The sequence below is a fragment of the Micropterus salmoides genome, unplaced genomic scaffold (assembly GCF_014851395.1).
Source record: "Micropterus salmoides isolate LMB-PRFRI ecotype aquatic unplaced genomic scaffold, ASM1485139v1 Ms_hic_scaffold_17, whole genome shotgun sequence".
NCBI classification, from domain to species: domain Eukaryota; kingdom Metazoa; phylum Chordata; class Actinopteri; order Centrarchiformes; family Centrarchidae; genus Micropterus; species Micropterus salmoides.
The window spans coordinates 28044808-28069975 of NW_024040817.1; the positions used below are offsets into that span (position 1 = coordinate 28044808).

The following is a 25168-nucleotide window of genomic DNA, read 5'->3' on the forward strand; positions in this document are numbered from 1 at the left end:
TATTTTTTTCAGTTTACACTGAAAATGTATAACAATGTGACTGTTCAATGTCTAAAATGATTAGTTTAATATTGTTTTGACTTTTTGCTGTGTTATTTTACATTAGTGCTGAAGGAAAAATATTCATTTTAAATCTGAAATATATAGTTTGTATGAGTTTATATTGTAGCATTCCAAGGTATGCATGAAGGAAACTCCCTGCATGCACTGGAGCAACAGACTGATCTAGTGAAGCCTTATTTTTTACATCATCCCCTATTGGTGTTTCTGTGATTAACAGTGTGCTCTATAATGTTTCCACAATACTGTTATTGCTGTAAAATTAGTAATAAAGTCTGTTAGACCAGGTTTGATTTTGTGTGATGGTTACTTGCTCTCCGATGTGAAGTCATATAGCAGACTGAGTTGGTGGCAAAACCCTGGCTACCCAATCATTTCTTTGTCAATAACAAAAAGCCAAATGTGAAGTGCCCATGTAACCGGCTGGCCCCCGAGAACGTACTGCACGGTCCTGACCTGAACCGGCGCCTTCGGGTATGAGAGGCGGACATGCCGACGAGGAGGCCAAAACCCATGGGCACTAGCGTCAGTCGCCAGTGCGTCTCTTGAGGTGTCGGGGAGTGAGGTTTAAACACTGCACAGCCTCGCTGGCCTCCGTCACATCGAAAGGCATGCTCCCTTCTGCTGAATGGACACAGGCTAGTCATATGCAGCTTAAACCACCATCATGACAGATCAGAATTTTGAAAAACTGATTGATTTTGCACTGTGCTCTTGAACGCCCTTGTCCGTGCTGAATGATTTAGTGCCTGTTTAAACCACCTGAAGTGCTGATGAAGCTCAAGTTGTGATGAAAAGCTTGACAAGAGCTATCAAAATGGACCCTGTGGTGAGACTACTTGCAAAATAGTTGTTTCCAAGAACATTAATGAACTTCGGTCCTTAGGCTTTGCTAAAGTAGTTTACTTGCATTTGGCAAGTGCTAATTTTGAATCCTGCTTTTAATGAGTAGGTAGTGAATGAGGAGTTGTTCCTGATTAACTTGAACCAGCTGCTGAGTGGCACAAAACTACTAATTACTAGGTCATTAGTTACTGTTTTTGTACTCCCTTAAGTGAAACACCATACTAAGTAGTTACTAAGTAATCATTTATTATTCTAAGATAATGACAATAGCTACAGAGTCTTCACTGGTGAATTCAAAAACTCTGTTGCTGGAAAAAAAACAATTCATTAAATTATTTGGTAGTTTCTGATTCATTCCTCCCTCATTCCTTAGTAACTCACTATTTTGTGTACCACATTGTAAAGTGTTATCAATTATTTCATTGAATAATCCTCCATGGGACAATTTTTCATAAGTTCATAAGTGGCTCCCACATCTTTTCAGTCTTTGGTCTTTTCCTTTAATGCAAATGTTAATTCTCCACATATCACATGCTTGAAAGTCATTTTAGTCATTAGCTATTTGTAAATGTACATATACATAATCTTGGTAACTCCCCTTCAGCCCAGACACTTCCAAAAATTGGAGAGAATGGGGACAGTTGTGAGGTTACACTTAAAAACCGTTGCACTCTAAACCATCATTACAAAAGGGATTTTCTGACTCTTATAAATTTGACAAGATGTTTGGAGTATAAGCTTGTATGTAAAAGCAAAATGGATGTTGTATCTTGTTCAAGAGTCTGGGAATCAAAACATTGCTGCTTTACAGTGCCCAGCTACCCATATCTTTTAATAAGATGTCATAATGCTGGTATATATTGTACCAAATTGGAAAAGAACAAAACTACGTCATCTGCATAAAAGGTCAGCCTATTCTCTGAGCTTCTGGATTTAATTCCAGAAATATCAGAATAAGATATACGGTTCTATGAATAGAATAAATAGCAATGGTGGAAGGTTGAGGGTGACACTCACACACAATTAAGGAAAGGAATCAGAAGTGATGTTTTTGGTTAATACTTCCCTAGTGAAAAAAACTTAGGTGTATTTAAAATACATTGAAATATTTAAAATATTTTTTAAATATACTGACACATTTAAGTACTAAGTTTGCACTGACAATTATTCTCTCTGCTTTTTGGGAGACTTCTGAGGAATCTCTTTACTATTTGAATAGGTACGTGCGTCGTTCCATTGAAGACTCAAACGTGGATGTTGCCCACAGTGATGTCCAATTGTGCAAACTTGGTGCCAAAAGCATCAACAAATGTACATTGAATGAAACATTAGCAGCAACATAGAATTTTTTTAAGTCAACTAAAAACTTAGAAAGTGCCTGGTTTGCCATGTCCACATTGCTCACTTTGATGACATCCTGAAGAAGAATGTTGAAAGCAGAAACTAAATAAAAAAAGATGATTCCTGTACTACTTCAAAATGACATTCAAGACAAGCAACAATCTATACTTTATGTTTTTTGTGCCCAACTACCAGTCTTTATCGCAGTGCTTACTGTCTAACCAGAGAGATGTGTGCTGTCTAGTTGGCCCTAGGCAGACACTGTGTTGGTACTCAGGAACAAAACCAGTGATAATGTTAAAGTTCTCAAGTTCCATCAGAGGGGATTGGCTTTTCTTCTCTCCAGGTCTCTCCACCTGGCTGTTCTCCATTCCTGGGGCCTCATTTATAAAACTGGGCATAGGGTTCTCATCAGAAGGCTGCATACGAACAAAACACAGAAAGTGCTAATGCACAAAAGTATTTTGATTTATAACACAGTGCGCATGCATGTCCCCACACCGGTTTCCCTTTACAAACCACAATCAACCTGAAAGTTGCCGCATATGAGCAAGGATTCTTGTCCCGCCCTTTTGATGCCCTTTGTCGCTTACAAATATTCAGTGAAACGCCCCAAATTAACATTAAATACAGACTGACGGCGTTGAGATAAGGATGGCAAATTCTGACAGACATGGCAAAAACGTTTTTTTCCATTCAGTGTGAAATCGAAGTTCTTGTTGGGGACATTCCCTCGTTTTGAAAAGAGAGTAAACCAAATGCATTTAAGTTGTGTTTAAACATTTACACAAACACCACTCGATTAACGAGGCTGCCAAGGAGTTAAAAAAAAAATTACATGACATAATCTGTACACTAAAAGATCTACTTAATAATAGTGGGGGGGTTTCTTGTGTTTTTACAAGCAACGCATCACATCCACACACCAGTGCAGGCATTTGGCTTAAATGTCTGTGGATAAGACAACTAACATGTACAAGAAACTATGCACTAGTATTTCCTCGACTGAATCAAAAACATAGCGTGCAATGAATTAAGTATAGATTAAATTAAATATTATTCCCAATTACACTGTACAACATATTTGAGGTGTTCTTTTGCAAAAACAGATATTTCCATTTGTGTTTATTATCATTAATCATGTTTTTTATTGCGCACTTCAGGGAAAATCAAACAGCTGTTTGATTATTCGTTTGAGAACCGCTTTTATTTGTACTATATTATACTATATACAAGTTTTACATAACACTCAGAGGTAATATTTCTAGTTATTTATATTTAATACCGCACAGGCTTCAGCCAAGTTTTCTTTCTCTTTTTTTTTTCTTTTTAAAGTTTATTAGAAAGTGGTATACCCCTTCTTTTGTGTGTACACAATGTTTAAAAATTAGGCCTGTTACCACCCTTTTGGTGGCTACATGGGGTGAACAACACTCGTATAAAACAACCTAGTCAGTGGAGTTTATTAACGTAACAAGACGATAAATTAAGAAAACCAAAAACCCACGGCCATAACACAAAAATCCCCAACTGAGAGTCAGCAAGACCAGCAGGCCCAAATCAAAAAGCCTATCTTCTGACGCTTGCACAGAAGAGAGACCGCCCTCCAAGGCCAGATGGACCTCATTCGCCAATTAGCTGGAGCACTCCCCAAGCAACTAGAGAACAGAAAAGAACATGGACTCAACACAGGGAAACATACAGCCATAACAGGCCCCTGGTCCCCCCTCCTCCAGGCTGTCCCCCCATCCTGGTTTCCCTGCTGGCCGGTCTCCTCCAAGGGTCTCTCCTGCTGGTTCAAGCCTTTTCCTGGTGTCTCCTCTTATATCCATTCCTTCTATTCTCTCTCCTCCTGGATTATCTCCTCTCCTTTTGTGTGTCCTGGTCCATTTTCTTTATAGGTCTTGGTCTAAAATTGGGTTGCCTCTGACAATTATCTACATCACTGTGTTATTATAGAAGAGGGTGAATAAATATGCTGGTTCTTACATGTTGCCTATTTTTCATGTTAATTTCTACAGATAAAGGTCAGAAGTTGAAATGTTAAGCTATTCTCACGTGTGTGAATAAGGGCCAGGTTTACATGCTCATAACAGCACTCTGTCATTTGTCAGTGACTCCCAAAACGACATATGCATGTATGACTATTGGAGAGTAGTAGAGGTTAAAATCATGGTTTGGTTTGAAATAAGCATGTCACATGACATATATTACATATGTTAATATAAGTCAATGTTGACCTTTCCATGGAGGTGTTGAATCATGGGCAACTGGACTTGGTTTAAGACACTTAAATGTGCTTAAATGTGCCTCTCATCCTTCTTCAGTTCTGACTGACCGGCAGGTTTCCCAGCTATTTAACCTCTGTGGGGTTGTTATCAAGGTGATGGATAGCACTTGGTTCGTTAGTGCTCCTGGCTGTTTTAACGACAGTCCTTATGGTCGATGAAGACACCCGAGGCCAAGTCTGAACAGCCATCACTGGCATTATCACGTGAAGGTGAATGTGTTTGTTCAATCTCCTGGGAAGGGATGAAAGGACAGCACTGTAGGTGGGGGATAAGTGGTGCTGCACACCCCCACCCCTGTTGAGATGGTTTCTGTTTTGATCTAGATTGCTTCCCTCACTCCTCTTTCAAATCATCTGTACTACCGATCCAGAATATGAACATTGTTGAACTCAAAATAACTTTTCAAATAACTACTGAGCCTGGACATGAGATGTGTCCCCTTCACAAAAACACCAGGGATGTGGTGTTTGTTGAAAATCATGAGTTTCTCTGATGCTCCAGACATGAATGGAATCACAATGTTGTTGCATTTATTCTTCTTTTCCAGTCAGCCGTATTGTTGGTGTTCTTCTTGGATCCTGTGGCTGTTTTCACAAAACAAAAAGTGTCCCATTTGGATATCGACTGGCTTTAAGTGTGTCCTTTAGGTGTTTATGCTCTTTCTCCTCTCTCGTCGGTGTGTTATCAGCTCAGTGGAGCATAACTCCTAGTTTATGCTCCGGTGGGTGAAAGAGTAAGTAGGTCTATGTGTGTGGGTTTCCTGTTTATGTCAATGTGTACAGCACAGTCAAAGAAAGCCAAACTGCTGTTGCTGACATCCTGTTGTGTGAACTTGATGTTACTGTGTCCCAAACTGCAATACCCCTACATAACCAGCACAATAATCACTTACATCAAGTCTAGACCTGGCTTAGAGATAGGATCATTTCCACGTCATGACTAACTACGTGGATTTCGGCGCAAGTCATACTTAAGAACAAAAGTGATCTTAAGCCCGTTTTACAAATGAGGCCCCTGCACTGTACACAGTTAATGCCAGTGACAAGTCTCCACGGTCCCTTACCCCTTCGACCTGATGCAAATGGTCTACTTTTCTAATTTTTACTGGGAGATAATTACAGAATAAATCCATAAAATTATATCCATGACTGCACTCAGACCGGTAGCAAGGGTCCAAACCTACTATGTAGATACTAAGTTTCAGTATAGTACACATTTTATACTTTTTATACTTTTCCTGGGACACAGATACTAGTCCTGCAGTCTGATTTTAAGGAAATGAATCCGAGAGGAAGTAAAATTTAAAAGCTTTTATGAACTTATGAATTACTAATGTTGCGTTGTGTTTTTTCTCTGTTGGTGTTTTTATTTGATGTCATTTCCACTTCTGTAAGCTTTTAAAGGTTTGCCACAAAGGACTTTAGGGATCCTTATTTCCTGCTAGACTAATTTAAGGTTTGAAATGAAACACTGCAAATGGTCCATCTTCTCCATGAAATCACACTTACGTGTACAGATATGAACACAAACAGGAACAGATTGTCTCAGTAAGACGTTGATTGCATGCGGTAGCCACGGCATCAACCAGTGTTTTATAATGCAGCCATTTAAGAGTCTAAACAGCTCCATTAATCAGCAGCATCTGATCTAGTCCCTCTATATTTAGCTCCCCTTTCTCACATCCCAAGTCTCGGCTCAGCCCACCTACAGAACTCCTAATACATTTCTGGAGAACCTCAGAGAGAAAAGTTTAATAATGGCAACTGCTTAGATTGTTCTCCATGGTAATGACACCGAATTTACAGTACAATTGCTCTGCTCATCTTACAGGCACTGAAAAATCTTTTCTGAAGGCTGCATGGTGGCAGAATTTCTCGCATGTGATCTAAACTGACAGCAGAGACATCAGACATGAACAATTAGGCGTGATGAATGAGTGAAGTTAGAGCTTCAACACGGCTGGATTAGCTGACTGAAAGCTGAGTACTTCTTTGTTTGGGTTGGACTAGCCCAAACTGAAAATATCAGCCACAGTCTGCAGATGGCTCATTTAACTTCTTTGTTGGTTTAAATTAGAGTCTTTATTTTTGATTTCTTCATTGGACAACGATCAGTGTCTTTACGGGAACTGCATGTCATGTTAACAAGCTTTCCAGTGGTCCCTGTCATTTGTTTCTCATCAATGTCCATTTTCAGAGAAGTCACTTTTTTGGGTGAGATTGTGGTGCCCGATTCAGCTTCTTTTTTTTTCTTTTTTTCTCTTTCTGTAGTCGGTATTGGCAAGGAAATAACGGCAGACAGCGAGGTAGATTCACCATCATTCACTCTTTGATTAGAGTAAAATGTAACTATGCTTCTTGTTCTACTTGTGTGGGGTACTTTTGGCGCTCATGCTGGTGGTCCTTTGAGCGGGTAACACACACATGCTATCATGGGACCCAAGTTTTGCTAGGTTAAATGATGATCTTACCTGGTGATTTGATAAATAGTTCTGGCCATTCAGTGGGATCATTTCTCCAAGAAAAGGAAGTTAAGGAGAAGGGACACCGAGATAGACCGACAAGAGAGTTTGTCAATATACCTTTTCCTCTCTGGTAGACATAGGGTGCTAAATTATCCAGTTTTTAGATAGCTGCAGGCATTTTTCTGCATTTAAGTCCTTGGTTGAATATTGTGGCGCTGACTGCCTTTGCCCTCTGGTGGGCGTGGCTTTCAGAGCGTGACGCATAAAAAAAGAAGAAAATTAGAATTAAATAAAGTCAGATAATATTATGAGCTTTTATTGGTGGCTGGTCAAGGGAGGGAGTTTTGCTCATGGCCTCAGCACCTCTGAAGTCCTGGCTACGGCCCTGATTGGTTAGATAGATCTTTGCTTTCAGCTTTAAACTAATCAATGAGATGATTCAGACCTGCCCTAGAGGCAAATCTATGTACAACATTAAAGTTTAAAAATGCATCATTGATTACATGTCTTCACTGTTGAAATAGAAACGGGGCAGACGAGTCAGAGGATGGATAAGCATAAATCAATATGATATCAGTTAGGAGCGGTATTTTGTGATTTCTTTTTTTTATTGACTAAAATTAAATTCAATGTTTTCTTACCGCCATTGACTGTTTTATGTTTTTTAACATATCCCAAGTATTTTGCCAAAATAACGGTAACACAAGATCCATTAACTGGCTTTTTTTGCGGACCTTTTCAGTGCATCTTTTAGCCTTTATTCCCCCACCTCCCAAAATAAAGGGTGTTTTTTTATGTTAAAAACGCATCATCTTTTAGGATGTTTTGTGATAAGATGCCTATTCTGACAGTTAATGAACAAGGTGAAAAAGAAGTAGTAATATTTAATTTCATGGCGACTTTAACTGGGAGGACATTCTTACATAAGCAGCACTCACATTTTAAGTTTATTTTGATTTCCTATTTAGCAGCTTGCGTGCCGGGCAGATAGTATACTAATTAAGTCAAAGTCAGTGGATCAGTAAACATGCAGCGGATGAGGATTTCTGTGCGTTCCTCTCTGCACTGCTGCTAACAGGCGCGAGAATGAAAGCAGTGCAGGTGTCAAATCGCTCGTCTTTCTTCAGCACACACCCTAATCCCCCCCCCCCCCCCCCCCCCCCAACATCATTTACATATCAAGGTTGCAGGTATATATATAAATGGACGTGACTTACCACTCAATATCCGAAAGAGAGGAGAAAGGGTTTTTAATTGAACTCTGGCTTCTTGGAGATTCATTTGCATGAATGTTTTCATGCAGAGCGAGGTTCCCTACTGTCTCCAGCAGAGCTCCGGGGGATTTCTACTGCCACTAAATGAAAGGCTCTTGTTTGCTCTCAAACAACTCATTTTCCTCACTGTTACTAACTCCCCAATATTAGACAAGCAGGGAATGCATCAGCACAGATTGGGGGACGATTTTTTAGGCTGATGAAAATCAGAATTACTGGAATGCTGCAAGGTAATGAAGGTTGGTGGCTAAATAATACCGTGTTGATTATCTGATAAGAAACCTCATTTAAAACTCGAGACAAGATGCTTAGTCTCATCTGGATGTCCTCAATTCTGGGGAGGTCAGCTTGCTATTCGGGTTGGCAATACTGTGGTGAAGTATCATTAAATCTGATACACACTGATGCCATGCTGTGTTTCTACTCATGGACGTCTCACAAAAAGACTTCATACACAATTTAAAGCTGCTCAAGAGGTAATTTATGGTGCAATAAGTACTCAACACCTTTACTTAAGTAAAAGTGTAGAATACTCATATACAAATCATACATTCCAAATTGTAATCTGCAAATGAATTTAACTAAAGCCATCAAGTACTCTAGTTGTGTAAATGTTTTCAAAAATGCTTACAAGCAAACATACTTACAGCATTTTTGTCACAGCTGGTGCAAGCAGGGTAACAGGATTACAGCAGTAGGCCCCAAATGTAGACGCCTGAGGCAGAGCTGACGCAGTGTATTACAAAATGGAGGAACACAGGTGAGGCGGTGAGGCAGGCAAGTGTCAAAACCACCGAAGGCAGTCCAAAGGGGCAAACATATATCCAACAAAGAGCAGGCAAGAATCAGCGGTCAGGCATTGAGTTTCAAAACATGCAGGCAAGGCAGATAGAAACAGGGACCCAAGACATGAAGCAGATAGCAACATAACATATGATGGTCTGGCAAGGAGCGAGTGGAAATGGGATGGTCAGGTAACTGCAAGGCAGATGAGGGAGGGTGAAAACAGGTGAGCAGGGAAGGTCAGGTAACCTGAAGTGGGAACAGGTGTGTAAACGGGTGGGGCAGTCAGGTGATGTGGAAAGGATGGGACAGTCCGAGGGCATCTGGTGACAGACTGTGACAGCTTCCCTCCTCCCCGTTCAGCCAATCTGTTAGTGGAAACAACCAGCAGTGGAAGGAAACTGCATAATCTAACGTTTGTCATGGTTATCAACTTTGTGACGCGTCAAACCAAATCACGTAATAAAAAAGGTGTGAATAAGGTGAATCTGTTTTCAAGAAGTGAGCATTGGAGACACTTAATTGCAGCCCTGCTTTGTAATCTACGCTTTTAAAATGAATTTACAGAAAAATAAAGTTATAAGGCTCAGTAAACAATACGCACCAACTCTTTGTTGACCTGTACTAACAGCAGCCCAGGGTCCACACACTCACGTCAACACAACCCAGTTTTACTGCTGGATGCAGGAGCCTATACCCACTAAGAGCTGCCTTTCATCTTTAACAGACCGACTTTTCAAAGCCAGCACACACAAACACAGACACGCTATCCTTAATCAAATAAATAAACAGATAAACAAATTAATAAGCATGGAGGGCATGACTTTGGTAACTGATGAACTCTGGATTCCGTGATGTATTATTCACATATGTAAACGAACACATTTGCCACAAGTGGAAAAGCTGTTTGTCACTGAACTACAAATGTGACCTTCATGGGGAAACATCATTCGATTCACAAACAGCTATATAGAAAAATGTAATCTTCAAAAAACCGCATCTTTTTCTTTGCCATGTTGTCTATGCCATTACTCTACATAAATATATACACTTTCCTGGCATAGGGTTAATGGTCAGGCAGTGTGAATAACAAGAAAGTGCTCGCTGATCCTGTCATTATGACACACTCAAGCTCTCATTTCACACAAAGCCTAATGGCCAGTCAGGAGGACGGATGCAAGCTGGTCGTCATCACTGATAACCCTCCGTTCAAAGCCCCAAGACATTTTAGCCTTTCGACGTGGCTAATCTTCATTCAGTATCTCCTTATCACCCAGTTCACATTTGGTCCACCAGCGAGGGGATGGAGTGGCGGTCTGCAGTGTGAGTACACAACACTCATCCTATATTAGCTACAGCTGGGACCAGCGGTAACATCAAAGGTTGGTGTGAGATTGTTACTGGAAGATGGCTGATTCGGGTTCCCAGACAGATAATGAGTAATAGTTGCGGTGGGTATACTGGTTTACTCCCAGTGCATCAGAAAGCACAGAGAGAAGAGCTGCACAATGAACAGTATAATGATGAAGGGTCCTCCTTATATTTGCTGTGAAATTATTTTACGAACTGATGTTCATGTGAATGTCCCTTTCGGCTGAGGTGATAATGGTTATAGTAGGCAGAAAAGGAATGTCAAATAAACAAAGGTTGCCTTCGTTTTACATTTATTTACAACAATTATATGTCATACATAATGATAGGCTAATATAAGACCGTCAGATCCGTCAGCAATTCAGTGTTGTGGCACAGAGGCAAAAGAAACTGTCCATATAGCAGTAGAAATAAATACATTTTATGTGTACATAACTGGCTATAGGTTCTGGCTGATCACATTTGCAGTGTTGGTAAGAGGCTCCTCTTCTTCAATAAGGGTTTCTGCCCGGTAATAGTAAGTTAAATTTTATTTTCAATAGATATTTTGCTGTTTGAAATAAAAAGTAACACAATAATCCACTAAATAAATGGCACTGTGATTTAAAAATCAAACTGCTAAAGATAAGGAAAAGTGTTATATTAGCATTCCCTCACACCAAAAGTGGACATTTACATATCCGAGCGAAACAGTTGGAGGCTTGGCAACATAGTGACGGCTTGCATTTCATGCCATGGCAAACATTTGTCCTGCCAGCTGGGAACAGGCTGCTGCTAGCCAGCCAAAACAGCTAGCTAAGTAAGCTTGTTAGCAAGGAGTTAGCTAACCACCGGTTAGCTAAGTTACCATTGTATTTACATGTAATTGCGCCATGTCTTAGTTCCCCTCACATTCCGTCCCAACACACCTGCACACTGGTGGACTGTAACAAAGAACTCAAGTGTTTTGAAAAGAAGATTTCAAGATTTCAACCTTTAAGAAAATGATATTTACATGAGATACAATTCACAAGACTATAGTATTTACAGAGAACAACAACAACACACTCCATCCTTCATTCAGAGATAAAACGATGATGCCACCAGGTCCTTAGGCTCCAGCCTGTAGCGGAGTGTCCAGGGCTCGTATGTGGACGCTGGGCAGAGTGAACCAGGCTAAAGGAAGCTCTCTCCCAGCACTGTCATCCTGGAACTTGATATTTAGGTAGAAATCTCCAGTGTAGAGGAAGAGCAGGGCACCCACACAGACAGAGCTTTCTTTGGGTTTAACCTGGTGATGGCAAAGACAGACAGCAGGAAGAATCAGTAGCAGCCCCGTTTCAGTATAATGAACATGGCACACTGGCAGCCAGAGTGAAGCCAGCAGGGGAGTTAGTCTGAAGCTCACTGTGGCTTTGATGAACGTTACAGCCAAGTCCCAATTCCCAAAATTAAGATGCGTCGCACATTCAGGAATATAGGGAATACATTCACGCTTTCATCTGCTTTTTAGACTACAAACTCTTTGTCTGGCATCGACCAAGTCGTTTTTTAATCGCCTCCAGCTTGTTCAACATTAAGCCACTGGTTTCCCTCATTTCTAGTCGGAATTTAAAGTGATTTGAAACATGCTTGAGTTTTGTAAGCCATGTCTGGGGATACTGTTCCCAGACATGCATTAATGTGTTTGTTATAGCCTGTATAGCAATAAAACACAATGTTATAATCATCATTTTGACAAAACTAAAAGCAGCCATGATTGTGTAACACTAAATATCATCTTGTATGAAAATTAATGGAAACCAATGGCTGCATGGAATGGAAGGGTACATTTAAATGGACAGTGGTCATCTTTATCAAATCCATGGTTTGGTGTAAATGGGCTAAGTTGTGGAAAACACTGGCATGTGCTGTTGACACACTATTTTAACGACTATGGGTAGCTACTATTAGTCGTGTTGATGGTGATGCTGCGGCAAAACTTTACTTTAAACTCACACTATTTAGCAGTGAATAAACATTGAATACATGGTTAATAATTAGATACAATAATAATGTAGTTATAAGCTAATAAATTAATAATATGTATTTGTCAGCGAATATAACTCCTCCTGGGGGCATCTATTAGTGGAGGCGGCTGTACAAACAGATAATGAATGATGATATAGTAAAACACAGTTGTGTTAACATCAATAAACATTTATTAAATATTTCTATACTACTTATAAACACTAAATAGAGGATTTAAAGTAAAGGGTTACCAGTGTTGTTTCCACTGATTTGTGAAGGCCTATCTTTCCTTCTCCATCCACCAGTACTACAGGTATGTCCATGGCTAAAGGTTCTAGTGCTGCCTTTTATCATAGCCTAGATGTTGAGAATTATTGCACATATGTGTGAGCAGAAACATATACTTTGTTACTTTGTGAGCTGACCCCCATCACAACATGAAGCATTCTGGTTCAAGAAATGGGATGCAACTGTGCTAAACTAAAACTAACACTTCAGTTTAAACACATTCGCATTATTAGTGCATTTGGTGGGACCTCTCCTCCTGCCAGCTGCCAGCATAAACGACTATTGCTAGTTTTTTCTTCGACTTAACTTTTTTATTTTGAATCCTGTGCCAATATGAAGCATTCTGGTTACATAATGTGACATAGCTGCAGGGCTCGATAATAACGGTGGCCCGATAGCCCAGGGCCAGTAAAACATAACATCGGGACAGTTGAACTAGCAACTCACTGGCCCGATCTCAACATCCTGCAGTTTTTTTGCAGCTCTTGGCGTGCACCGATGTCCAATCCAGAGTTGTAGTTACGTGACGAGAGGTTGTCAAATGTTATTTCTCTAGTCTCAATCGTGCGGCAACCTCTGAGTCGAAAGAGAAACCATGCAGACGGAACTTAAAGCTGCATTCTCTCTAACAGCCAGCAGGGGGCTAGTTCCATTAGAAATAATGGTAAAATGTTGCTACTTCTCAGCTGATTTATTACCTCAGTAAACACTTTTAAATGAGTTTATGGTCTCAGTCGCTAGTTTCAAGTCTTTTTCAACACAGCATGATGTTCAGTTAGTATGTTATGGTCTTATTTAGGGGAAATTATACGATAATGCAGCGTGTGCTTTTGGACGGGACTACCTTGTGATTGACAGGTCGTTACCATGGCAACCTATTCATCAGGATAGAGGCGACTCGTGTCCACTGCTCTGTGTACATTTTTCATAAATGGCTGTCAGCAGGAGAGCATGTCATGTTTGAGTCTGTTAGTAAGTTTTGTTTTAACAGTAAATTGTTTTGTTTACCTTTTTATTTTTTATAATTTTAACTGTGATTACATTTTTGTTTAGTTTTTTTATATCCACGATGTATTTAATAACCAATTAAACACTTTTTGAAGGAGGGACAGTAAAAATTGTCTTCGGGCCAGTAATTTTCAAACCCACTGGCCCAGCGGGGCCAGTTGCAAAAAAGTTTAATGTTGAGCCCTGAGCTGTGTTAAATATTTCTCTTCGCTGTTTGTTGGGAAATGGCTAGGGCTGCAGCTAACGATGATTTTAGCATTCGAAGCTCCTATAGATTATTTCAACGATTAATCGATGCGTCACTTAAGTACTTTTGCTTGGCGGCGGTGCCCCCCTGTAACGGGATCAGCTGTGCACGTTTATAGGTGATAGATATTTATTAGTAATTTCGGAAATTCATAGTGTGTCATACAGCAAACATCAGACCAACAAACAGACAGCTGCTTTACAAACACAAACATCACCCGAGTGCTATACAAGTTATACTACAGGCTCGTCCAGACTACACGACTTCGGCCGATGGCCGTGACTGATCGATGACAGGGACACACACATGCTACAGGAGCTGACAGCGGCTATGGCACCTGACGCGGGTTTCCAAACCACATTTTGTCAAGAAAACACACGTGAAATGTGAAACGGGAAATGAGCGATCCTGCACAGGAAACAGCTGTTGTTTGTTACTATAAAGATAGCAATTATAAAGACAAAGAATCTGGGTGAAAGGATGGATTAGTACACGCAGGTAACAGGGATTGTCTGAGCTACAGAGAGCTGGAGGGAAGTTAAAAGGTGCAGCTCCCGACAACCAGTTAACTCCTGACTGTGAGGTTACAACTCACGGCCCAAAAAGGAGAACAAACGCACGTGTGCACATTTTCAGCTGAGATCTGCGGCTTACTTTGGCTTCAACTCAACAATCAATCATGATTTCAGCTAAATGCTAAAGTTGCTGTTACTGTTACCTTGTCTGTGGCCCGCTGGCACAACACAGGGGCTTTCTGATCACATGCTGTCGTGCTGTTGCTGAGGCGACAAAAGTTTCGGTTTACGGTGGACGGACAGTAACATTACAGAGTTGTTGTTTTCTTTATCTTGAAATAATCCCATACTTTGGACACTTTATTTTTTGTCCCTCGCTGTTTTCTCTCTCTTCCGCCACTTTGCAAACAGCTCCATTATAATCACGTCGTGTTCACAGCGTAAACGCGATGTGCGACAGTAATAAATGTCCCTGTGAAACACTGCTGTATAGTTAAACGATGCGTCAATGCATTTTATTAATCGATTTTATCGATTTAAATCAATGAATCGTTTCAGCCCTAGAAATGACATCAACATAGTAATCCAGTCCTCACTGACCGTGTCGATGTAGAAGGTGTTGGAGCCGATGACGGTGACCGCGTCCTCCAAATCGTAGTTCTGGACTCCGTTCTGGAAGTCCTGATAGGGCACCACGGTCAGAGCCAGGGGTCCCACCGAGTTCTTGCTCAGATTGGTCAGTTGCACCTCCAGCGTCACAGCATCACCCACTTTACAGTCAGCAACGACATCGCAGTCACATGGCTTCCCATTCACCAACACATCTGGAAATAATCACAGTAGGAGATTATCAGGACCGGAGGGGATGGTGCCTTTGTCCAACGTTTTCTACAAAAATGGAACTCTGAAGAAGTTGATAGAAACAAGAATTAAAACCTTTCAAACCAACGTTTAAATCTCAGGCACGGTCATTCACAGGATGCCCATCCAATCCGCACTTCATTTAAATTCATTAAAACCCAGCCCGACCATCAATGGCCTATCATACTGTCTCACGTGGAGGATCAATAGGCCTTGTTTGTCCTAAAATACATTTTATTGACATCAGAAGAGAGCGCTGCCGCCGCCGTGGGTATTAAACTGAATTCCCTCCTGTTAATCTCATGCATGACTAATTTCTGTCAAGAAGGGAGGAATGAGATTGTTGGAAGAATCCCACACACACACACACACACACACACACACACACACACACACACCAGTAGTACATTTATATCCTCTCACGTGGCTATACCTCCCCCTTTCCTGTCACAACCAACCAAGAAACAGTGAGTGAGTTCAATTCAATTCCGCTAATGTGTGGCCAGTCACTCCTGGTGTGGCCCCTATTTGGCTAAGGTGAAGAGGGAGACTCACTGATTTGTTTCGAACAACAAGCTCAGTGAACTGAGCTCCCGCACGCCCCTGGCGGGCTGAGGAGAAGACTGACTTCAAACATGGAGGATACAGGGGCACCCAAAGAGATCACCAGAGTAATGAGTCCTACGAGAATAACAGCAGCAGCAGCACACACGCACACACAAATATACACACAAACCGGTTGTCATACGCTTTCTAGTGTCACACCCGCGGCTGTGATAAACACTGAGTCAGGGCAGCTGAGCCTGTGTGACAGCCTGATGAAAGAGGCGAGCTGCGTTCAGTGCCGCTGGTGTGCCGATTTGTTGCATACAGCGAGGGGTGGGGGTCGAGGGTGTGTACGAAGACAGACAGACGATCCAGCAGGACGGAGGGGTGGTGGTGGGTGTGGGCGGCTGAGGCCGTGCTGTCACAGTCAGTGGGAGAGCCCTGGGGAGGCTGGAGCTACAGGAGGGTGACATTCAGCTCCATGTCTGTATTAAAAACACACTTCACTCAAAACAGACAACTAGCAGCACTCACAGAGGGGCTCAGAAGAAGTTTCACCCCCCCCCATGATTTCTGTTGCAAAAAATAAACGCCTCTCTTGATTTGGAATGACGTAGGCCTTTTTAACCTCCGACCAGGCCGTCATTGTAAATAAGAATTGGTTCTTAACTGACCTGCCTAGTAAAATAAAGATAATTGAAGTATTTAAAGATCTTAAATACTCACATTTTATTAAAACGTTCTTTGTTAGCCAGTAAATGTTATTCTCTTTTAATTACATCCATTCATGTTGCTTTTTGAGAAGTGGTATACTGCAGCTCAGATTGCTGTTGCTGCTGTATGTACATTTACTTGATAGACATGCCCTGACGGTGATGATACAGCGACGTGCCAAAACGAAATGATTAAATGCAGGAATTAATTTGCTTGGCAACGTTGGGTAATTTCATTAGCACCTATCTAGCTTGCTCAGCACACAATGCATCCTGGTACATGTAGGCTCTGCATGCATGGCTCCGCAAGCAGGTAGAACATTTACCATCAACACTGACTGGACATCTACCTAAAAGGTGCAGAATCTTCCCTTTAACATGTTCTAAGATCAGACACTTTATGATTTCAACCATACATTTACAAAAAATAAAAATGTACAGCATGCGGTAATATGCTTCCTTGGCAGTTCATGGTAAACAACATTAAACACTGCCATGTTTGAGAAGTCTGACTTGTTTTATTAAATGTTTATGACACCGAATGATTCCTCTAAGGTCTAAAACGCGAGTCATCAGCATCTGTAGCTTTTTTGTGATGGATTTGCTTGAGATTTAGCCAGTTGTTTTTTCCAATTTGTTTTTTCTTAAGAATGTGACCAAACTGAGTGTGTTAACACCTGGCTGACATCCAGTCACAATGCAAGCCAGACCACTGCCAGACATGGTTTGGCTGAAGGGACTTCTGCATTAATGTACAACTGCATTAACATGTCCAGATAAGATCCAGATAAGATATGTGGACATAGATCACATGGTTGTGCAAGGTGCAAGTGACACCTTATATTGCAATCAACTAGCCACATGTCTGTACATATATTGTGTTTTAATAACATTGTTGTTAGTCAGACCTACCAGCCACAAACAGCATTTTAATTATCTCTTGTGACATGCACATGGAAATGCATTGATTTTTGCTTTTACTGGAAGACCCCTGGTGATGCACACATTCAGTATATACATGCACACACATAACACAATCCTTTCATAGCCAGTAGCGCAGAGCCTATAGTGACACCTTAGCAAGTAGTTATATTTAGTTTGTTCAAAGTCTTGTTGCTAGGAGATGTGCAAATTATAGGTAGCCTACATTGTTTCTAAAACTGGAAATAAATTCTTTCACATTAAAAGCGAACAAAAGAGAATGGTTAGTCTGTAATGAGCTGATGAACTCCCACACACACACGAGCTTCAGTCACACACACCCACAGCCTGAACATTTGCTACACGCTTTCTCTACTCTGCTCTCCTGGATTGTGTAGCAGCACCGAGGCAATCAACTGATTTGGTTAACCAACATGTACGCAGAAAAAAAGCAGTGAGAAGAAATGGTGGCCCAATCCAATGCGTATAACCGCAACTGTGTTCAAAAATACATACCATTTTATATAATACAAAATAAAAACTTGTTATTATGAAACAAATGTGATATTAATTACAGTTGTGGTAAATTAGCACTGAGGAGATGAGACAGGACTAGCTAATATTCATGTTTTATACAACGCATTCATTACATAACCCTCAAATCAAATAAAACAACTAAGAATGGAGATTAAGGTTTGTGATTGGTTGTTCTTTCCAGACTCTCAGCAAACATCTTTGCCTCTCCCCACAGAGGACTCAAAAGGTCATGACAAAACACTGCTTTCTGAAAGCATCTGCTGTGTGTTTCCTGTTGTGCAGAACTGAGTGCTACTGTGCTACCATGCTCTCTAGTTTACCTTCACTGTGTTTCTGTTAAGTAGGTTTGTCGAGGAATGTAGTGTCGCCAGAAGCTTAATAAGCATAGGCATCCCTCAGGCTCATGGAGGGAAACAGTTAGTGCTGAATCACTTGAGGAACACTGTACTCTGAACTGATTATTTTATATAAATTAAACAGCAGGTCTGTATTTGGGGTCTACAAAGTATCAAACAAGCACAAAAGACAAACTTATCTTGTTTCTACATGAATGGAATAAAAATTTTTTTTTTTTAAATCAAATATTTCTGTTGCTTGTTCTTGATGTCCCCTCAGGTTTCTTTTTTCAAACTAGTTAGTGAGAGTTTGCCTCACATTTATTAAAATATTTTGCATTTGTGCTAATGAAAAACTGTTGGTAAGTCGAGTCTGACAATGTTTTGACAGACTGACAACCTCTAACGATATAGTTGCCAGCTCTGCACTGTAGCTTCTTAAGCTAACATTAGCTTCACAGACTGAGAGGACAAGCTAGGTCCAAGCTCCAAACCCTGCAGGTCTTAATTCAGATATTTTTAGGTGAAAAGCTTAAAGCAATGGTTGATAAAACAGTATAATGTGCTAAAAAGTTAAACCAAGAGTTTCCCACAATATTGTTAACCAGCCATCTGTCGTTTACGCTTGACAACTGCCAAGCTACCTGTTAGCTACCTGCTAGCTATCTGACGTGAGCCAGTCACTTTGATTGTTTAAGTAGTAAAAAGCCTCTTTGACTCTTATGAACAGCAGAGACACACATTGCAAACATAAAAAATAATGCAGAGCATGTATTTTCTTCTCTAAGTTAATTAACTACAGCCAAGTAAATTTGCATTGTTGGTCGTCATTGCAGCCTGTCAAATAAACAGTTGCTCAGCCTTTCATTTGTTTAAACCCGTTAAGACACTGTTAATTATCCAAGTTACAATTAAAATTGTGCAATTTAAAAATCGCACTGGAAATAGTTAAAGTCCTAGCTACACATTATTTAAAAGAACTACAAAGATACTTTAACAAAGACATAATAAACTGGAGTTTCCTTCGTGCCTGATGATATTGGCTGGAGGGAGAAGGAAAAGGAGGGAGAGCTGGAAATGAGAACAGAAAATGACAAGGTTAGTGAGCTGCAGAGGAGCAGTTTGGCCCCTTAGAAGAAATGTACTAATAAAACAGGCCACAAAACACAAAATAGGTAAATGTCAGCAGGAGGGAGGATGAGGATTTGGAGGAAGAAATATCACTGCGACAAAACAGTGCTCCAACAAGTGCTGCACGAGCAACAGGTACACTACAGGGCGAGTGTGTGTAAGAGTGCTCTTTGTTGAGAACTGACTGGGACTTTTTTTTTTACTGCACTTTTTCTGTGTTGTGGCAGTTCATTTATGCAATCTAAGAAATGAGAGGAATTGATCTGTACACTTCCAGCATGTTATGTAACGTGTGTAATAGGGTTTGGCTTTGCACAGCTCTGCCCAGATGCTGCTCCTGCTGGAGTCTGCAGAGGCAAAGCGCTGCGGCAGGCGTCGCCACAGCAACCAGGAGTGAAACAGAGAGAGCGAGAGGACACCTCCCTCCTGTATGAGTATGAAAGCTACAGATCAAACTATGGCTCTGAGATAAAGAAGCCTCTCCGCCCCTCGCCGTATTGCTGTCACATCATGCGAGTGCAGGTGAAGATAAAGATGACGATCGACACTCTGAGGTTTGCCAGTGTTTACAAGATTATGCCGTACCTCACGCCGGGTGTCGATTCAGCTCATTAAGATTCACTCACAAATGTTTTGCAGCGCAAGGGGAAAGCGGACAAATCACATCCAAACAAATATAGCTGTCATGTTCATCACGCACATGTCTGAACTGTATGTAGGGAAATGCTCATTAAACAAAGGGGGTGTTACTGTGCTGCTGCAAAACTGATTACATCAGCAATATGGAAGTATTTAGTGCAATCCTCAAAGTATGTGGAAGTGTGTGTGTGTGTGTGTGTGTGTGTGTGTGTATGGTGAAGAAAAAAATAATTGTTTGATAAAGGTTTTTTTGCAAGTTCTAGGAAAGGCTTGTTGTTCTACAAATAGAAGCCTGCAAAAAATACTAATGCATAACTTAGTTTGGTACATTAGAAGGTGCACAAAATGACATTATAATATTATTTAATATACAATTACATTTGATATATAAAGAAATGAACAACAATTACTCTTCAAACATCCAAAATGAGATATCCTAAAAAATAAAATAAAATAAATAAATACATCCCACCTTAGTACAAAAGAAAAAAGGATGATGCCTTTGAGTATTGAGAGGAGACAAAATCACTAAAAGGGCAAGAAGAAAAAAATCTCAGTGAGTTAAGGAAGAAACACACCTACAAAAAAAAGAACAAGAAAGGGGCATTCAGACTCAGGAGGAGGAGAGACCCATTAATCAATACTAATGGATTAAAGTGAAAAAGCACAGTTGTTTTACCTTAACCATCATGCTCCTAGAGTAAGGCTTCAATTTTAGAAAAAAATAGCTCAGCGCATTCCTATAACTGCTATGTTCAAAAACAAAATAGTTAGAAGGACTGATAATCTGCAGTATGGATTTTTATTTAACCTTTATTTAGGTTAACAGGTAAGTCCCATTGAGTTTGGAATTCTCTTTTGTAAGGGAGACCCAGCTAACATGGCAGCACCCCAACAAAATGATATAAAACCAGGCAACAAAACAACAAGAAGAAAAGTAGGCACAGCACTGACAAACTGACAAGGGTTTATGGTAGTCCAAACATTCTGCCAGAGATTTTACATTCATCAGTTTACTTTTCTTTTGAAGACAATTGTGGCTGGAGCAGAAAATCTGGAGGCTTTCTTTTTCATCTCTGTCCGTACATTACAGACAGCAGATATGTGTTATGGGATGTGAGATAATAATTACTTGAACTATGTGAAATAAATTTGCAGAAATACGATGGTAATTGGCCCAGAATGGCTTTATAAATAAAAATATACCAATGACTCAATCAATGAGTGGACAGAGATGACCAGACAACTCTGGACTGCAAAGCACAATGTGTGAGTGATTTAAATTTGGTTGCAAATCTCAGTGAGTCCAGCATGTGGAGACAGTGTCAGAAACAGGACTTGTACATTATATTATATACATACACGAAAAAAGGAATTATACATTAAAAAATAAAACAGTTTTCACTGATAGAATAAAAGGCATGATTATAGTAGGTTAACCATACTCCAGTGGCAGTGTCTTTTCCTCCAAGATGAACATTAACAAAGAGTTGTGATCTGACCCAGATGACCAGGGCATCAGGGTCTAACAGCTCATCTCTGTCAGCGAACGCTAGTCGGGCTGGGTCATTGATGAATGCTCCACTAGAGCTTGAGGATGTGCTTTAAAAGGTTCAGGTGTTCAGCTGTAAGTCTAAAAATAACCTGCTAGCCTCTGATATCCCCCTAAGCCATCTGCCCCTTTTGTAATCATCCCCATAACAACCACTTACTAGGTATCTGTTGTCTTTTCTTTCAACAAACGTTAACGACACGAAAAGAAGCCAGGAGCATGTTTGGATATTCTGCCACTCACTTGAGGTGAGTTTGGAGCAGGAGCCCTATACAACTTATACCATATTTACACTTTATACTGCTCTGTTTGATAGTAAACTGGTGAAGGCAATATAAACCAAGCATACATTTTCAGATTAAACATCTCTCATTGAAGCATCTTTCTAAAAGTTCTGAGTAACTGCTCTCCATGTGTGCCTCTCTTTGGAGTCCGACCCTGACTATGTTTAATTATTTCACTGCAGCAGGACATATTTAAGAAGCTTCATCCCAAACAAGCAGACTAGGTGCTGTAATTTCAATCAGCAGCTTGCAGCAGCGTGTGGCAGAAAGATTGGGGGTTATGTTGCAGCAACAGTTTCTAAGCACTGTAGGATAATATTGGCTCAACTCCACACAGGACACCTAACTGAGCTGAGCTGCATCTAGTGCGTACATACTCATCGCTGCTCTGTGAGCTTCATGGCCATGGGAGCAACAGCATTACTCATCCAAAACATTCAACCTCGCTTTCATTCCCCACCGGTGGCTACGTGACTTATGTTTACTCAAATAATAGTTCTCCTTTTTTCCCACCCTTCATTCCGTCTCTCCATTTTCCTCTTCAAGAACAGGAGTGTACTCTGACAGCTCGCTGTTTGTATGGTAGCGCCCAAGGTTATCATAGTTTAGCATCCTTATCCTGCACTTTCAGCCGCACTCAACTGGGCTTTTAAAAGCAGGTAGAATACTGTGAGGATACAGGGGTTACGATCAAGATTACACGCACTTATTAAGACATTCAACAATACATTTTATTGCTTTTATTGCTAAATGTCAGACTACAACAAGTGGGAATGAGAGTGCACTTTGTGGTGCTCTAAAAGAGAATCACAACCGATCTGAAGAGACTCTTGTATGTGTGAGAATAGGAAAATAACGTTGGCTCTTGCAGTCTAATTCTTTCTTATTTTTAGTGTTAAACCTGATTTTAATGATTACTGTCAAAGAGGTGTCTCCGGGATGTGTTGCAGGCTTCTGCTGTATGTTCATACTAACAGATGCCTAGTTTTCTTAGTTTATTATCCCCAAGACAAAGTCTTCCACCCAGGTTTGGTGCAAAAAATGAGAAAACACAAACACATCACACTAAGAAAATTTGCAGACCGTAACAAAAGACATGGGGGTGGTGGTGTCAGTTTGCTTCAAACCAAAGTGCTTGTTGGATTGTCGTGTGAAACCTATTTTCTTATTCTTCACACACAAATGAGCACAACATGATAAACGTCTTTGAGGAGAGATTGGCCAAAGGTCTGCATCGTTCTGCTGACAACACATCATAAGAACTATGTCGCACAATTGATACCTTTCGAGCTACAAACCAATTCATGTCAAGCATGGCCAGGGCTTAATGGGTCTAATGTGTACAGAGCCTGTGCTGTCGATACACAGTGCACAAGTCACCCAAGGTTTCATACTGTCCACATCCAACCCCTGCCATCAGCTTGTCAAAACAGACATCAAGGTTTGACAAGTTGAAGAGTGGTGTGTCCTTCATGTCAGTTTTGGTGCGTGTCATTTACAGAGGACGGTATAATGCAGCTAGTTGCTGGCACATAGTTCACACTGCGGTGAACCTAGCCCCCTGGAAATTACCTCAAGGATTTTGTTTTTGCTGAACTGTGAGTGTGGCAGGAAAAAAATAATACTGTAGGTCTAGTATCTTTGCTCTATAGCAACTTCCCAAAATAGGACAAATCAATAGGGAACACTAGTGTGGTGGCTGGGTGCCATTACACTTTAATGGCACCATACCGAGATGGCAGTCTCGGCTTGGGGCTTCCTGCTGTGCAATCATATAATTCTTCAATCTGACTCTTTTCCCAAACTATTCCTTCTTTTTGAAAACTCTGTTCAGAGCTGAGGAACGCCTATTATGTCTGTATTATAACCTCTGCAGCAAATGTTTCATTGTACAGGTGTAAAAAAGCCATATGCGAGTTAAAAATCTGTGGTCGGGGTTGTTGCAAGTAGTAGAATCAGTGAACTCCCCCTTTAATTATAAATTGGTCTTTTACATTTACATTTATTCATTCAGCTGACGCTTTTATCCAAAGCGACTTACAATTGCTGTACATGTCAGAGGTCACACGCCTCTGGAGCAACTAGGGGTTAAGTGTCTTGCTCAGGGACACAATGGGGGATTGAACCCGGGTCTCTCACACCAAAGGCATAGTCTTATCCATTTTGCCATCACCACCCCGCCTTTTATTTATATTCGAAAAAAAATCTAAAACTTGTTTAAGACAGTAGAAACTAGTGAAATTTTTGTCCACTTGCATGACCCGCCAAGTTGGGGAAAATAATTTTCATTGAGCTGGTAGATGATGTGCCCTTGTCCTCCTGTGTAAACTTAAATTTTTGTTCCCAGCTTCTCTATAATACCTGTTGAATTGGTAACCAATTAACATGGCAAGGGTTAATTTTTTTAAAACACATTTTCAGTGCAGCTTGTATAATGTTGCTGCTTCAGTTTTATGTACGGCTTAAATTGGTCGCAGCAGTGTTTGTGGAGCTAAAGTAGGTTTTGGCTGTTTTGCTGAAAGTCATCTTCTACCTGTTATACCTGAGCATGTGTTTTTCTGCTTAATTTCCTGCTTATGCTAAATACCTTTAGTCAAAGTTCTAACTGAAGCTACAGTACATCAATTCATTTGTCTTTTTTTACTGTAACTAATCGAATCACCAAACAAAACCCCATCCCAACAATCTAAGTTGGGGGATGAGCAAATATTAGTTTGTCATTTGACACTTCCATGAGTATTGTTTTGATTTAAAGAACACTGCAGTTCCAAAAATGGCTAAATTCATCTACCAATGAAAGAATTTTATTCCCTGAAAGCTGGAAACGTGTACTTAAGCAGAAGGAAATAACTATTAGAACTCACTGGAACTCATCTAAAATCAGTGAAATGAGTGGTTTGCAAGTGATGAATAAAATGTATGTATGTTTAGCCATTATTTTCTGAAAGGTTTTCCTCATTGTTTAAAATGTGTCATTCTCAGATATCGCCACGTCTTGTGAAATTAATACATAAAGTATATATATAAGACTAAGCAAGCAATTTACTGCCATGCTGTGTTCAGTTTAGTATGTTATCATAAACACAAAATACAACTGAGGCTGATGAGAATATCATTAGTTTTGTAGGTATTTGGTCAGAAACTAATGTATTGGACGAATTGAAAATTTGAC

General features: G+C 40.4%; 1 protein-coding gene across 3 annotated transcripts in view; it reads right to left on the reverse strand.

Moving 5' to 3' along the window:
• Positions 1-10706: 10706 nt before the first annotated feature.
• The window catches only part of trappc9 (trafficking protein particle complex 9), a 219418-nt gene continuing 204956 nt past the window's right edge, over positions 10707-25168 (reverse strand). For all 3 annotated transcript variants that reach the window (XM_038724731.1, XM_038724732.1, XM_038724730.1), the window contains 2 exons: positions 15078-15301; positions 10707-11700 (listed from right to left, as the gene is read on the reverse strand). In XM_038724731.1, coding sequence (XP_038580659.1) covers positions 11521-11700; positions 15078-15301 — 404 coding nt within the window. In that variant the 3' untranslated portion in view covers positions 10707-11520. The remainder of the gene's footprint in view (positions 11701-15077; positions 15302-25168) is intronic.